Raw genomic sequence first — 15,544 nt, 5'->3', positions numbered from 1 at the left:
CAGGATGTTATGGTTCACATTACATCATACTAGTATTATGTTGTCTTCATTTTGAAGAACTAACTGTTGGTTGGGACTCATATTCTGCCTCTTCTTTTTATATGGTTTTGCTAAGGAATGGTATTTGATATTTATATGGTATTTACTAGGAAAACAAAGAGAGTGGTTTATTTACTTAAAACAATTTTTAAAATTCTGTTAAATGTATTTGACAAGATGGAAAATTGCTTTGCTTAATTTTGTTTCTTTTTTCTTCTAAGAATTTAAGTGAAATATTTTAATGTTAAGATGTTTTAAAGCTTTGTAAAGCCAAGCCAGTGTCCTTCTTGATTACAGGGTTGTAGAGTTGACAGGAGATGTGACTCCTGATATGAGAGCTATTGCTCAAGCTGACCTGATTGTTACTACCCCAGAAAAGTGGGATGGCGTCAGCAGAAGCTGGCAGAACAGAAGCTATGTTCAGAAAGTTGCCATTCTCATCATTGATGAGATCCATCTTTTAGGTGAGCATATTTCACTGCTTTTGATCAGAATCATTGCTGAATTTGAAGAAGTGTGCTGGTACTTATGATATGAATATACTTCTTGACATCTTAACCTTTCCTTTTTCTGCATTTTTCCATTTACTTTCATTTATTAGGGGATGAGAGAGGCCCAGTATTGGAAGTCATTGTGTCCCGAACAAACTTTATCTCATCTCACACAGAGAAGCCAGTAAGAGTGGTTGGTTTATCCACTGCTTTAGCAAATGCCAGAGACCTTGCTGACTGGCTAAACATTAATCAGGTAGGAAAAAGGTTTTTGAAAATGGATATGTATTTGTCATGCAGAAAAACAAAATAGCAATTGGTAAGATAATTCAAGTTTAAACGTGAGAAAAAATCTTCTCTTGTAGATGGGTCTGTTCAACTTCCGACCATCAGTGCGCCCAGTTCCTCTGGAGGTGCACATCCAGGGCTTCCCTGGCCAGCATTACTGTCCTCGCATGGCCAGCATGAACAAACCTGCTTTTCAGGGTAAGCAGCAAGCTCCTAGACCTCTCCCTTCTTTCTCTAAAAGAAAAAGGGACTTTACACAGTTCATTTGCAGCACATTTGCAACATGTGTTACTGTATGTACTCTTGGCATGTATTGGGAGAATCTGCTCTGCTAATGGCCCAAGGCTATTTGTCTGAAACATAAAGTGTGCTGCAAATGCAACATGTAGCAGAGGAATGTAATGTATTTAGAACAGAAGAATAAAATTAGTGTTAGTGAAGGGGAAATAAAATGTGTTTTCTCTTAGTGTTTGACACCAGAAAGAAATATTCATGTAAAAATATTAGAAATTTAGAAAGCAATAAAACCATTCATATTATTAATCTGCTGAGGTATTTTCATATGGACCACTGCATGTTAGCATTAAAAAAATTGTGAACAGAAGTTGCAAGTCAGCCTAACCTCCTATAATTCTACTTTCAAAGCAATAACCATAAAATTCAAAATTTGTAGTGCATCCAGATATTCTTCTGTTTCCAATTTTTTATTCTTAACCAAGCTGGCAAGCAGTATAGATTTAAGAAAAGCTCTCTTGTATTTTATTTGAACATGTTTTGTTTTGGTTACATAAGGAATATTTATTATATCAATTAAAAATAACCTCCAATATAAATTTTGTGGTGTGAACTGCTGTTGACTGTGAGGTGACATTTGTGAGGGGACTTTTTAGCTGCTTTAATTAGCCTTATGACAGAAGCAAAGTATTGATTGTGGACTAGAGACCATTCTTGACAGCTCGGATTATTTACACCTCCACAAGAGCATTGTACAAAAACACTAATGAACAATAAATCTGTCTTGGGCTGTTCTGCCACACCTGTTCCTGAAGCAACAAAAATCCATTAGATGTTGGGCTTTTAAAATATTTAGATATATTGGCATATATAGTTGTAAGATATAAATACACATGAATTATCCTATTTCAATAATTTCACAACTGCATTGCATGTGTATATGCAGGAGCACATGCTGGGTAGTGTTCATGAACTGCAGAATAATATGTGCTGGTGGGCAGTATGAAATAGTCTTCATAAATTAACAATACATAAATTTAATTGCTTGAATGAGAATTACATGAGAAGGCACACAAACTGATTTATAAGTGGTTTAGAGAGAGTATTTGGAATTCTAGGTACACCTGTTTATACTTCTAGTGCTTGTTGATGTTAGAAAATATGTATAATATTATTTATTGCGTGCTCTGTTCCCGACTTGTTTGACGTGATACAGTCAAGATTATTTTAGCATTTTCATGGCAATACTTATTCCTGAGACCATAAAAATTTCACTGCAACCTGAAACTTTTCAAAGATGGGCTGAGCAAGAAAATACTATTTTAAAAGTCCTAAAACCTAATTGGCTTAAATATATCATAATTGGTTTAAATATATCAGACTAGTTAGTCGGCACAGAAACAAAGTTTTCTCGTACGGTAATGCCCCCTTTCACAGCAGGTATTGAAAAGTCACTTTTCACTTTTTTTACCTTTTCTGATATTGGTAGATTGAAATGATCCTCTGTAGGCTGACATGAGTTTATGGAGTTTGAGCTTTGGGTCAGGCAGAAAGCTAGTTTTAGACCTTCATGACATTGAGCTTGAGACAACATACCGCAGTGGTGTAGGAAAAAACATTAACACGTATTAGGCTGAGATAAAGCTTGAAGTCTAGAAAGCTTGCCCAGGTTTTGTGGTGTTTTGTTGGAGTTTTTTTCATAACTGTTCTCTTAATTAGCTTACAGTGTTCACTGAAGTAGCTGAAGGGAAATTGAGACTCAGCTAAGTGTACTTTTATGGCCTTTGGTTCAGAGGTGGTGTATTCTCACCTCAGTTGTATCCATCCAGCAGAACAGAGGCTCAGAAGACGTACCTCAATGTCATCTGCAGGGAAGTCTATCAGCTGTCATGGGATTGAAAAGGGAAACTCTCATTTTTGTTATGAAAGGGTCTAATTCTCAAATTCTGTTCTGCTCAACAGCAATTCGGAGTCATTCTCCAGCCAAGCCTGTTCTTATTTTTGTGTCATCCAGACGTCAGACAAGGCTTACTGCCTTAGATCTCATAGCTTTCCTGGCCACAGAGGATGATCCCAAACAATGGCTGAAGATGGATGAAAGAGAGGTAGAATCATTTTACCTTCCTCGTTTGTGCTTTGCTATCTTATTGATGTTTGTTTGAAAAAAAATTCATATGAAACAAAAGAGTTGTTTGAGGGCAGATCTTGAAAGAGTTGTGCATATGCTAAATTTCCCTATGTATTAAAAGTAGTGACAGCATTAAGGCCATAGAAGCGTCTGTGCAAGAGCTGAACTTCAGAGCACAAACTCTTTTATCTTTGTTTTTTCCTGCATATCTTATTAATGCTAGTTCCATGGTCCCAGACAACATATATCACATGGTGCAAGTCTTTGATACCAAGATAAGACAAAGACTAAAAGAGGGCTAGTGCTCTCTAAAGTTTACAGCTGGACATCTGTGACTTATAGATGTTAAGCTGAAATCTAAACCAAATCTCTTTCAGTATTTTAAGAGAAAAATCATCCTTCTCATAAGATGCATTATGTATATGTATTTGCATATATATCTGTGTGAATATATGTACCTATGTATATACATGCATCCATCTGTATTCCTAGATAGACAGGTATACTGCAGAACCAATCATTTAGCAATGGTTGAGTCTTGCATATCAATGAAATAAATCAATGATATAAAAAAAGTAAAGAAAGCTTCTGCCAATATCTTTGTTTTAAAAATATAAAGATTGCAAAGTCAAACACTTAGATGTTAAACAAGGCTAGCGGAAAGGCTTATTTTTTATTCTTTTTCAAGCAATATAATCTTTAATTACATTTTCTTTTTTTTTTTAATCTTCCTTTGTTTACTGCAAAACATAAATAATGGCTAAATAATAAACAACCTTTCAATATTCTCTTTTATCAGTATTCTTCAAAGTGTATACCAGATTATATTTAATTCACTCAGTTCAGTACCTGCTCTGAATGCAGTATTATTTATTTTACTCTACACTAATGGTTCTGATTACAGTATATCATTGCTGCAAAACAGGTTTTTCTGGTCGATATTCAGATTTTTAGATTTTGAAGACTAGCTTTTTCTAATTATTGCAAATCTTCTACTAGGAATTTCTGTGATAATTTAGGGTCAAAACACAGCAAAATGTAGGAATCATAAAAATAAAATCTAAGTTGAATACTGTATGAATATTTATATATCATATAAATGTATCATTTATATATAATGTTATAAAATTATAAATATTATATACCCAAAAGAATAGGTTTCTAGATTATATTATTTGTGTTTGTTTGCTCTTTGCCAAAAAATAAAACGGGATTTCCCAGAGATAAAGCATAATATCCTTTCTGTTTTAGATGGATTTTAAAATAGAAAATGGCTGTCTTGGCTGATAAACCACTATTATCACTAAGCATATCTCAAATTGATGGTGCTTTTCTAGCTGTATAACCTCTGTTTAATGTTTTCTTGAACCTAATAGAAACATTTCATATCCAAGTTATTACTACTTAGTAGAGTACTTTAGTACCTTGTGCTAGTTTACTGTAGTAATCTCACCTGCAATTAGAAAATGCACTGGGAGCTTGCCCTAAATGACTTGCATTAATATGAATAGTTTCCCCATGTTCTGGGAGCCACTGCTATTCTGAAAAGAATTGTAACTGAAGCTTCTTCACTTGGTATAAAAGGGTTTTCTATTAGGAGTCTTTGAATTTCATGTTTCAGAATAAGCCTCTGAAGGTTTTGAAATAGGAGCCAACAAGGACAAGCAGACTTTGCATTTATTAGTTTAATAACATTTGCATATGATTTGTATTTGAATTAATAAGCTGAATATTTGGAGTATGAAATACCTACCAAGTTACTCAGTTCTGATTACGTAAGTGTAAAAGACTGAGGATTAAGTTCTAAGTTGTTATATCTTACCACTATTACACAGAACACAATTCTGTTTGAAGTACCCACAATTTCAAGTGGACATTTTTTTTGGCAATCATGGGACTAGTTTGTAGTTTTGTGTTTTAAATGAGCATGATTAGCGTGAGTTTCATTTGACATTGAAGAAAAGAACAAAGCTCTAGTAGTGCTACATACATAGTGTATATCCTACCCAATTTTTGATAATAATCTAATAATAATAAAAACTAATCATAATTTAAGGGGGTTAATTTTAAAAATTTATTCTCAAGTAATATTAAAGTCAGAATTAGATGTGAAATAGACAAAATTCTCTCCAGACTACTATAAAATTTCTAAGTTTGAAAAGCAGAACTAGCAAATACTTTATAGCTGGCATTCCATATCTTAAACCCTTTTCCCAAATTTCAAGTGTTTCTCAATTCCATATGGGATTAAAATAGACCAGTCAGAAGAATTAAATTTTGTTGCCTTTTAAACAACTTCTTTTTTTCCTGTCAGTTTTTCACTTTTGGGGTTTGTTTTTTTTTTTTTTTTTTTTTTTGGTTTGTTTGGGGTTTTTTTGGGGTTTTTTTGCCAGCCACTATTCCTTTATGGGGACTTACAGAGAAATTGCTTTCTTTTCAAAATAGTTCTAATTCTTAACTATGAAGTATTTTGAGATATAAGAGATTTTTCATGAGTGTATACAAAATTAGCAAGCTGTACAGCAGACCATGGCATTTTTGTTCAGTCAGTCTTATTTGTATAATTTTAATTTTGGCTAACATAAGATTCCTTTGAGAACTCATTAGTAAATTTTGTTTAACGGTGTAATTGGGTTTGCTACATGTTGCCTAAAAGTTATTCTGTTGATGTTAGCTTCCCAGTAGATTTCTTATGGCTTCTTGAAATGTTCTAAAACAATGCCATCCATAATAGCTTATAAAGAACTGATGTTGAGGTAGAAACAGATTCTTACAGCCATTAAATACATTTTTTCCTTGTTCTCCTTTTTGATGGTATCAGAGAGATTCATGCTTTGTGGGGAAGAGACTGGAATACAGCAGAGCCCAGTACTGGTTCTTTGTTAATGTGTTTTTACCAATACTAGATCTTTGTTAATCAGCTATGCCATTATGTTAGCTTCACTCATCTCTGCAGAGATTCTCTCTGTGGTGGTAAAGCAGGCTGTTGTTTGAAGCTTGTGATGAATGATTCTATTCACAAACTTCCAGGCTGCTTTTCACAGTACTCTCAGATAACAGGCAAATCCACTTCCATTTTTGCCACCCAGCTCCAAATATCAAATTCAGGCAGCATATGAATCAGTTATATTTCAAATGACATGCACTTACATGAACCTTCTGGAAAGCATATTTGTATGTAGAAGTGACATGTAGAAACAACCCTTCAACTGTTGCCACCAAAGTAGATAACAGCATGCCTGGATCATGGAGAAATCATGTGAGATGTTCTTTCCTTCACAGGAGTCATTATCTAACAGGTGCAGCTGAATTATAGTCAAGAAGGAATTTTGTTATACAGGCATCTACTGAAAAATATACATCTTATAGGCAGCTTCATTAGGTTTTGGGAATGGTTCTTCTTGGACATTTTTCTTGAATTTCATGTCAGATATGCAGGTTTTGGCTCATACCCATTACAGTAGTCAGAAAGTTGAAAGGTATTCAGAAAGCTGAGACAGCAGTCAATCCATAAAACTGGCCAGTACCTAATGAAAATTGTTGCTTTTAGTACTGCTAAGTTTTGCAGTTCTGCTGGACTTGTTGCTCCACTACAATAGTTAAATTTGTTTCATAGATCCTATCCAACTAAGTTTCAGGCTCTTTGCATGCTTTTTTGCATGCAAAGAAATGGCCACTTAAAGACCTGATCCATTACATATATTTTAGTCTGACCAAGGAAGCCTCCAATGATGTTTAAAATACTCTATGTACCAGGATTTGTAGCTGATGCATTAAAGCTCACCCCTATGTTTTCCAACTGCACATGCAGACATTCTTCAGGATTTAAGCAACACTGCTACAGTTCATCCAGAGTATGAGTGGGCAGTCTCAAGGAAAAAAAATAATAGTTCCCTTTAGAGCCTTTGAGATGTTTTTTATTTTTCTGTAAGTTGCTTTGTCCATATGCATTCCAAAATTTCTCTCTCTTACAATGTGCTCCAAGACTGAGTTTATTTTTCAACAAAGACTGAAGAAGCAGCAGCAGAAGCTGTTTTCCTTGCCATCTGCAATAATAGCAAGGACTCTTCATTAGATAATCACTCTGTAAAGATTGTCCTGGTCATACTTTTGAGGCACAGGTGCATCATGACAGAAATGTGAATGGGCAGTGCATCTCAAAGAGGAGACTGCATCTGTAAATAGAGTGATTCTTCATTTCTTTTTCTTGTCCTTTGATGCCAACATGCCCATGGAAAAAGAAAATGTTATGCTTACCCTGGGTTTTTTTTGTATAATCATTAGAGGATTTTTTAATTATACACTTAGTGGATAAAATTCTAATTTGGACTTGTCAGCCAGGACTGTCATGTTCAAGCTTGTGAGCCATTACTTATCTTGGTAAAAGGGACAATACTCAGATTATTGTGTTGGAGACAGACAGTGCCACCAGTTTCTGATGGTCATCTTGGGTAAGATCAGTTATGCTGTTCTACATTAGGAGCTGACTAAAGAGGAACAAGTCCTTCTCTGTCAGAAATTGCATCTACATCTGTGGTGGCAGAAAATGTTGCAATCTTTTTACAACATAATTTATTTGAATCAAGTTTTCAGTTTATTTATTTTTCTCTAATGTTTTTACAGCCTTTTGTTTTTAACCTAAAACAAAAGTACAAAAGTAGTATTTATGGTTTATTGTTTGAAGTTAGCATGCAGTTCTCACCAGCAGACAAGCAGGGTGTTTTCTTATTTGTTTGGTGGAGTTTCTTTAAAAATTTATTCCTTGTCCAGATACTTGGATTTATTTTTCTTTAATATTTACGGTGCAAGGAGGGAGAAGAAATGTACCAGTATACATAGTTTTAACTTTACCCACAATGGTTTTTGCATTCTGCTTTCTGCATCATTTGACCATCTGCATCTTGTTAAGACTGCTCTTTATGAAACCTCTAGAAATAACTAATATCCTTTAGCACAGAGATACCTGTAGTAATATTCAATAGTATCCATATCAGGCAATAGTTTGTTTCCAGTCAAGAATTCAAGGGCCCTTGAATGAAGGATATTCATTGACTCTAGAAGAATGAATCAGACCCATCCTGATTTTGCCATTTGAGACATGTGAGTGTATAAACATGTGTGCAATAATTATGGATTAGTACATGTGTGTTTGTACACTGTGGGGAAATACACATAGCTGTATGTGTGAAGGGGAATTAAATTTTACCAGTAGTCAGTTTGCATTGTTATTAAAAACAAACAAAGAAAAAGCCCAAAACCAACAAAAAAAAATCCTAAAAATTCTTGGAAAGACAAAAGATGGCTTTTCCTTCCCTAACCTTTAAATCAAACAACCTATTATCTCCATGTTAATGTTTTGAGGTAATGTTGTGCTATAAAACAGGGATTGTAGAATCTGGTCTGTGTCATGAACAGGCATATTGCTGTCATTTAAATGTGTCTTTTAGTGTTAAATGTTTTATTATATTATTATTCTTTACTGTATTGTTATATATTATTAAATATTATTAATATATCTCAACTGTTAATAATATATCTGAACTGTTTAAAACACATTTTAAAATATTCCTTGAATAATATTATTTGAGTTTTTTTAGGCAGCTTGTTCTGTGTGGGATAGCTCTGAAGTATAAGCCAATTCCTCATCAAAAATAATTTTTTAAGATGATTTGTTTTCCTGCCTTTAAAGATCAGGAGGGTATCCAAGAATGATTTCTAAGTGTTTCAGTCATTATAGAAGTTCAACTTCCTTCTACAAGATGTTGGTTTTATGACACAAAAGTGTGTCATAAAAATTAACATTTAGTTATAACAAGGAGATGGTTTTGTTTCACTTAACATCTGTAGCAGATGTGAAATATGTAATTATTTTTGTAAAAGACTTCATAACTTTCACGATTCTTTTGTTTGGCAGATCTTTCTTCTATTGGGCATTTTAGACAATTGATAAGCATTATTCAGTGGCATATGGTCTGAGTCTGACGTGCTTTGAAAAGAGTAGAGAGTACTAATAATGAGGATTCTGTGAAAATGGGAAAACCAGCACAACAGATATGCTTTGAGAAAGTATGGGGTTTTAGCATCTTGAAACAATATATCACACTCAAAGGGACAGAATTGGGCTGCACAATCTGTTAGCTCATTCTTGTCCAATCTGGTCTCCTCCTTTCTTTTGGAGCCAGCATTGTCATCAACTTGCTGAATTATACTCTGACTGGAATGCATTTCAGGCACAGGGTAATGTATCTGCTTAAATGGAATCCTATCTTTCTACAAAAGCTTTTTAAGTATAATAAATTTAAAATATAAAAAAAAAGTTCTATTAGCTTAAAGTAAATGGTTCAACAGTTTACATATGTGCAGGAACAAAGAAAATTACTACTTAGTAGGTTGACAAAAATCTGGTTTGTTTAGGAATTAGAATAGAAAATGTAGAAAAAGGTTTATTTTTTAGAATAAATATTTTGCAGCGCTACCAGGTTCCCAAATTGGTTTTTCAGGATATATTTTCCTTTGTTCATAAAAAAAAATAAAAAAAAAATAAAAAAAAAAAAAGCTATGAAAGATAGCCAAACCTTTCAGCTTGTGCTTGATCCTGCTTGTGTATGAGTCCAGGGAAAAAAATCTCTTCCTGGCATTAAGTTCCCTGCATTGGTGTTGTACAGGTTTTTTTAATGCCAGTACAATGTGTATTTCCTTATATTATTTTAATATATTTTTCTGTTCTTAAGATAACATAGATTTCATTTATCCTTCTGTGAGTAAAACTATATGACACTTGTTTTCAGAAAGATAAATAGTAATTGAGTCATAACAATTCAGAAATGTTAGATTTGTTTTATAGTCACAGTGCTGTGTCTGTTTCTGGTTAATGAACCTATTAATTGTGCCATTATTTCTTAATAGAAAGTTGTAATATTCTTACACTACACTGACATAAGGGAGTTACATTTTTAAATAAATTGTCATGAGAATTTTAAGCCTTGGATTGTGCCTATGGGTAAAACAGTTATGTTTATTACAGTGATTTATGTGAAAGTAAGGGGTCAGCTAAAAATGACTAGGATTCCCTGCTGCTAAAATGACAGGATAGCAGTACATGTGCCAGTGCTCCTGCTAAGGGCTCTTTAGTTTTCCTGTGGTAAATTACACTGCTTTGCAGGTATGACTAACAGCACCACAGGCCGCCGCTGTAATACAAGTCAGAGGGGAAAAAAAATAACCACCATTGATTGTAAAAGCAAGAAGAACATCTTTGAATAAATTCCCATCGGTGTGAATTTAGGATGTTTTTTGCTGGCAACTCTATGGCAGAAAGGTTTAGCTCAGGTTGTGTACTGGAAATAGCTCCCAGTGTAAAACCACATGTGCTGAAGAGAGCAGTCTAATCACTATAGACTAATCCAAATCAGCTAACTTGATCCCTGTATTGTTGTAGAGGAAAATGGGGTTTAGATTCATTATTTTCCCAATATAATGTTCTTTTAATGTGAATAATGAAATTATTGTCTTTGGAATTTGCTCGTTCCCTTATGTTAAAGACGTAACTATCATAAGGTGCTGATTCTTGGTAGGGAGAAGAAAAATTAATTCAGCAATGTAGTATCTTTTGTCAATTCTTGAATGCAGAAACTGACTAAAATCTAAATGCATTTTTATGTTTTTCACATATTTACCAATTTTGTTTTCCACTTTTTTCATCCTAATTTCCTGTTCAATAAATACATATAGTTATTTCTTAAAGTGTGTACATAGGCAAAAGGAGCCTATGCAGTACTAGTACCAATTAATAAACCTCTAGTAAAAAAATCATTAATAAGTTTTATCGTATTTTTAGTATTGTATGTTGATGGTCATAATTTTAGAGAAAACAGTATATGTGTTCCCATTTTATCCAGATATTTTTTAGTCTTAGAAAAACAACTCTTTAAGATGGGTCATAATTCACATTGTCTACACTGAAGTCACATGTCTACATGTTGACTGGAGAAATCAAAGGTTTGCTGATTGTATCTAGATAGATAAACTTTATCCTTTAACATATCCTCCTTTCATTCATCTCTTTACTCTCTTTGACTTATCTACCCCTCTTCTTGCTTCCCTTTCCTAAATGGACTTATTCTCAATTCATTGGGGTTTTTTTTCTTTCTGCTCCCTTTAATTTCAATGTTTAATGGACCCTTTCACTCTTGTAAGCACCCTTTTCTTTTATATGTGCTAGATCAGTTTATACAACAAACCTTCCATGTCTTATAGTACAGGAAACTCTCAGGAACATCCAGGCAACTGCATTGTGAAGGGAAATAAAATTTAAGAGCTTCCATTGACAGATGAAATTGATCTGTCAAAAGTTGAGCAATTTATTTTTTTAATTAGTTTCCCTGTTACTTCCATCAGTTGTGGTTCTGTTAGCCAAGATTGCTTCAACAAATAGACTTTTTAAATGCTTTGCAATTTACTCTTCCTGACAAAATTGATTTATTTACAAAATCTATGTTGTTTGTTTGTTTCTTTGTTTTAAAATCCTCAGTATGGTCTGTTATATTCTCTAGATTTTTTTTGTGCCTTTTAAGGATTCTTTTTTATGATAGTAGCAACACATTACTTGGTTTAGAGATGTGAATCATTTTATTCACATTAAGGTGTGAGAATTATAAAACACAGGAAATATTTGGAGAGGTTACAATCTTGAACATCAGAAGTGAAACACCTCAGAGTCCTATGTAGAAATGAAGGTATCACTGTAGTCATGTGATGCTATCATATCTCAGTCCTTTGAAGATCTCAGTCTGAGATGAGGCCGAGCACTATGTCCAAATTATTCAGTTACTCTAATTTGTTCTGCACTACTGGTTTTCTTCCTAACCTTGGCTATACCTCCTGTGACCATGAATGATTCTGCCCCAAGTATGCAATATCATCATGCCACTGCTGGTGGCACCAGGAAACCATTAATAAGAGCCTAAATTTTTAAGTTCCTGGCTATAATTATATTAAAATCACATAAAATAATAAATAGCCTTAGAAATAACACAATACAAATAATTTTGAAGGACAAAATTACTTAACAAGACAGTTTAGTTCATTATTACTAAGAGGCTTTTCACGGAAGTCATACAAAAATAAATAAGCTTTTTATCAAATTTATGACTTGAAAATGTAGGCAAGAAAGATTGTTAAAATGATAGTAGTAAAAACGATTCCAAGAGTCATTGACATCACATTTTAAATAATTAGTAATAATAATAAAAACAGCTTTTTGTCTGGACTTCTGAAAGTTTTAAATGAACACACTTAACAGATGTTGGATTTCACTACAGACTTTGAGTCTATAAATTACAAACTCACACTCACACTCAAAGAAAAATTTTCAAATTAATTTGCATTTCAGCATGTGAAAAGGAAGCTTTCTTGGTGAATAATAATTGCAAAATTATCAAACTGAGGAATAGTCTATCTGTTCAAAGGAATTAGAGAGAGCCAAATTTATTTTTCATGACTGTTATTATGTTACTGGTTGCAGGGATTTGCTATGTTTTTATACCAGTCCTAACCCCCTTGATACCAGGGATTGCATTAAACAAACACAGAACAGAATGCACAGTATTTGTCAGACCTGTCAAGATATTTTCATCATTTTCATTTCCTTGTGTGTTACTTAGCATGTCAATAAAGTCATGTGCATTTTATATTCCACCCCCATTGTTAATATAGTATTTTTTTAGACAAAACCAGTCTTTTCAGAGACTGAAGAAGGCTCTGATTTCCTGCTTGTTTAAACAGCATAAAGCAAATTATCATTGCTACAAAAACAAAAAAAATCAAGATAAGGAACCTAAAAGTTTAAAATTTCTTAGTAATCTATTCTAAAGCCTGCAATTGTTCTTTCTGTTACAGATGAATGACATTATAGTCACAGTTAGAGATTCGAATCTGAAGCTGACACTTGCTTTTGGAATAGGCATGCACCATGCGGGTCTGCATGAAAGGGACAGGAAAACTGTGGAAGAATTGTTTGTGAACTGCAAAATCCAGGTACACATGTTCTTTTTGAATCCTGCTGTAATGAGTTTTCCATGGAATTTTAAAAGTTGGCTTTTTGTTACATATACCTCATTAATCTTTCTTTTTGTCTTAGGTTCTTATTGCCACAAGCACATTAGCTTGGGGTGTAAATTTTCCAGCCCATTTAGTAATTGTTAAAGGAACAGAATACTACGATGGAAAAACAAGGCGTTACGTGGATTATCCCATTACAGGTACTCACATAAATTATGGGAATGTTCAAATCCTGAAGTATATTTCAAGTGTATGCAAATGACCTGAATTATTTAGTAACTGAATTTGGATAAAGACTAGGGGAGATGAGGTAAGGGTTTTTTCTTTGTTTAATGCAAGTTGTCAGAGAACTCTTAAGATGGTGTGCAATAATGAAAGTGTTTCTGTTTCGCAAATCATTTTTCATTCTAAACTCCTTTAATGTGTATCACCCAAAATAGACATTAAACAATTAAAGGGATAATATAAAGCCTAGTCTCTATATCTAGTTAACTAGGTAATTGTATAAAAGAAAGTGGAGTTTTTCTTCAAGAGTGGAGTTTTTTTTTTTCATTCTTTAAACCTTTTCTAAATAGAAACAAATCTTTAAGAGTAAACTTAGTCATGGTTTGAAATGCAGCAGTTGAATCACACACATATGAGGAAATAAAATGTATACATAGTCACTTGGTAGTAAACAAAAAACCTGGTCTGGTATCTTCAGTGATATAAAGGATACTTCAGAAATGAGCAGCTAAATTAAAATTTGAATTTCTGGCTTGATACAGACTTTCATTGCTTTCTGGCTCGAGTAAACTCCAGTTTTCATAAACTGTTCTGCAGTGTTTTCAACAAGCTGAAGAAAGTGAACCATGGAAGAACTTTTTTCAGAGTTCAGACAGGGAGAATATTTGTCTGGATGGTACTAAGTTTGAAGAATGAGGACAAGCTAAATTTATTCCAGGTTTCCTGTTCTGTTTTCCCTTTCTCTTTTCTGAAGCAAAATTTTATTATTAAATGTTCCTACACTACTACTAGTGTATACTACACTAGCGATGTGTACACCTAAGGACAATCCAAATGGTATTTGTTAGGTAAATACAGAGCTTGCATCTTTTTAGCCATGCACTGTCTTTTCATCAAGAGAAGCTTAGTAACTTGAAAAAAAAAGCTCAAACTGAAAATGCTACGGGTTACTTCTTCAAATAACCCATCACAGAGCTCAATTTAGTGGTAAGTGCTCTGCAGGAAACTTGGGATCAATTTTCAGACCAACTCTCTTTTCCAGCAATTCTGGTCTGACCTGGGATCTCAGCCATGCACACTTGTATTTTGTGACAGACTTTGGCTGATGTAAACTTAGTGAAAGCAGTCTCTGCAACGAAGTCATATTGCGCTCGTGCCGACTGGGAAAGCCGTGGTGATCATTTATTACTGAATGGGGAAAAGTGGCGAGGAAAGAAATCAAAGGAAGTTTTAAATTTTATGTTGAATCCATGGCACCGTCAGAAATCAGTAACAGAGAAAATAATATATCTATAAGAAATCAGAGACTCAATAAACAGTGCAGACTTACTATGCTGTTGGAGGAATCTGTTGTACAAGCTCACGCAAAGGCTTCAGGGAATGCTGATACTCTCACTCTTTATTGCCATTTTTAATTCATGTAACTTCAACACTGGGTGTTGTTCAATTCCTGAATTTTCAGTAAGACTTGGGGCAGGGGAGGGGGTGGATGGAATACCACCATCTGTGATGGAAGCATTCAGATTTTGTTGTCTGCACTGCAACAGAAAATGCAGATTCCTTATTTTATGAAGAAACATGTGGTGTGGTTTTCCTAAAGCATTTTTATTTTTAACTTTCTAGAGAGTATTTATGCATCTGGAACTTCTGTGGGATAGGTAGTACAGTTTTGCTGCAGCAGTAAAATGAAAATGTAATTAATTTCTTAATTTCTTTCTGAAATACTTCCAAAAGTTTCACAATAATGCTTTAATGCTGCCCTGAAGTTATGCCTGCAATGTTCCATCATTATATTACTTGGCTTCTCCCTACTAAAGTTACCTTTCTGTGTCAGGAATGCATTTGGCTCCAAGAAAACAGCTGAGGGCACAATGAATCACTCTGGAGTGTTCAGCAATTTCAAAATAAGCAAGAATGCTTCTTTGAGTGAAGTCAGAGGTTTTGGGGAGGACTTTTTCTCAGCTAACAGTCATTTATTTAGTCAGCCAGTTGGATCATATTTAATATTTCAGGAGTTTAGTCCAGTGGTTAAAAGCAGCCAAGCAACATATAGTCAGTAAAGAAAATATTGAGTTTGGAT

At 33.9% G+C, this 15,544-nt stretch overlaps 1 protein-coding gene across 2 annotated transcripts in view; it reads left to right on the top strand.

Annotated features, from left to right (window-relative positions):
• Positions 1-15,544, top strand: part of ASCC3 (activating signal cointegrator 1 complex subunit 3) — a 250,692-nt gene that overhangs the window by 181,064 nt on the left and 54,084 nt on the right. For both annotated transcript variants that reach the window (XM_072926725.1, XM_002196594.7), the window contains exons 27-32: positions 337-503; positions 641-786; positions 896-1,016; positions 3,015-3,157; positions 13,078-13,215; positions 13,319-13,439. In XM_072926725.1, the coding sequence (XP_072782826.1) occupies positions 337-503; positions 641-786; positions 896-1,016; positions 3,015-3,157; positions 13,078-13,215; positions 13,319-13,439 (836 nt within the window). The remainder of the gene's footprint in view (positions 1-336; positions 504-640; positions 787-895; positions 1,017-3,014; positions 3,158-13,077; positions 13,216-13,318; positions 13,440-15,544) is intronic.

This window comes from Taeniopygia guttata, chromosome 3, assembly GCF_048771995.1.
Source record: "Taeniopygia guttata chromosome 3, bTaeGut7.mat, whole genome shotgun sequence".
NCBI lineage: Eukaryota > Metazoa > Chordata > Aves > Passeriformes > Estrildidae > Taeniopygia > Taeniopygia guttata.
The sequence above is the reverse complement of the archived record's forward strand: the minus strand, read 5'-3'. Positions and strand labels throughout refer to the sequence as shown.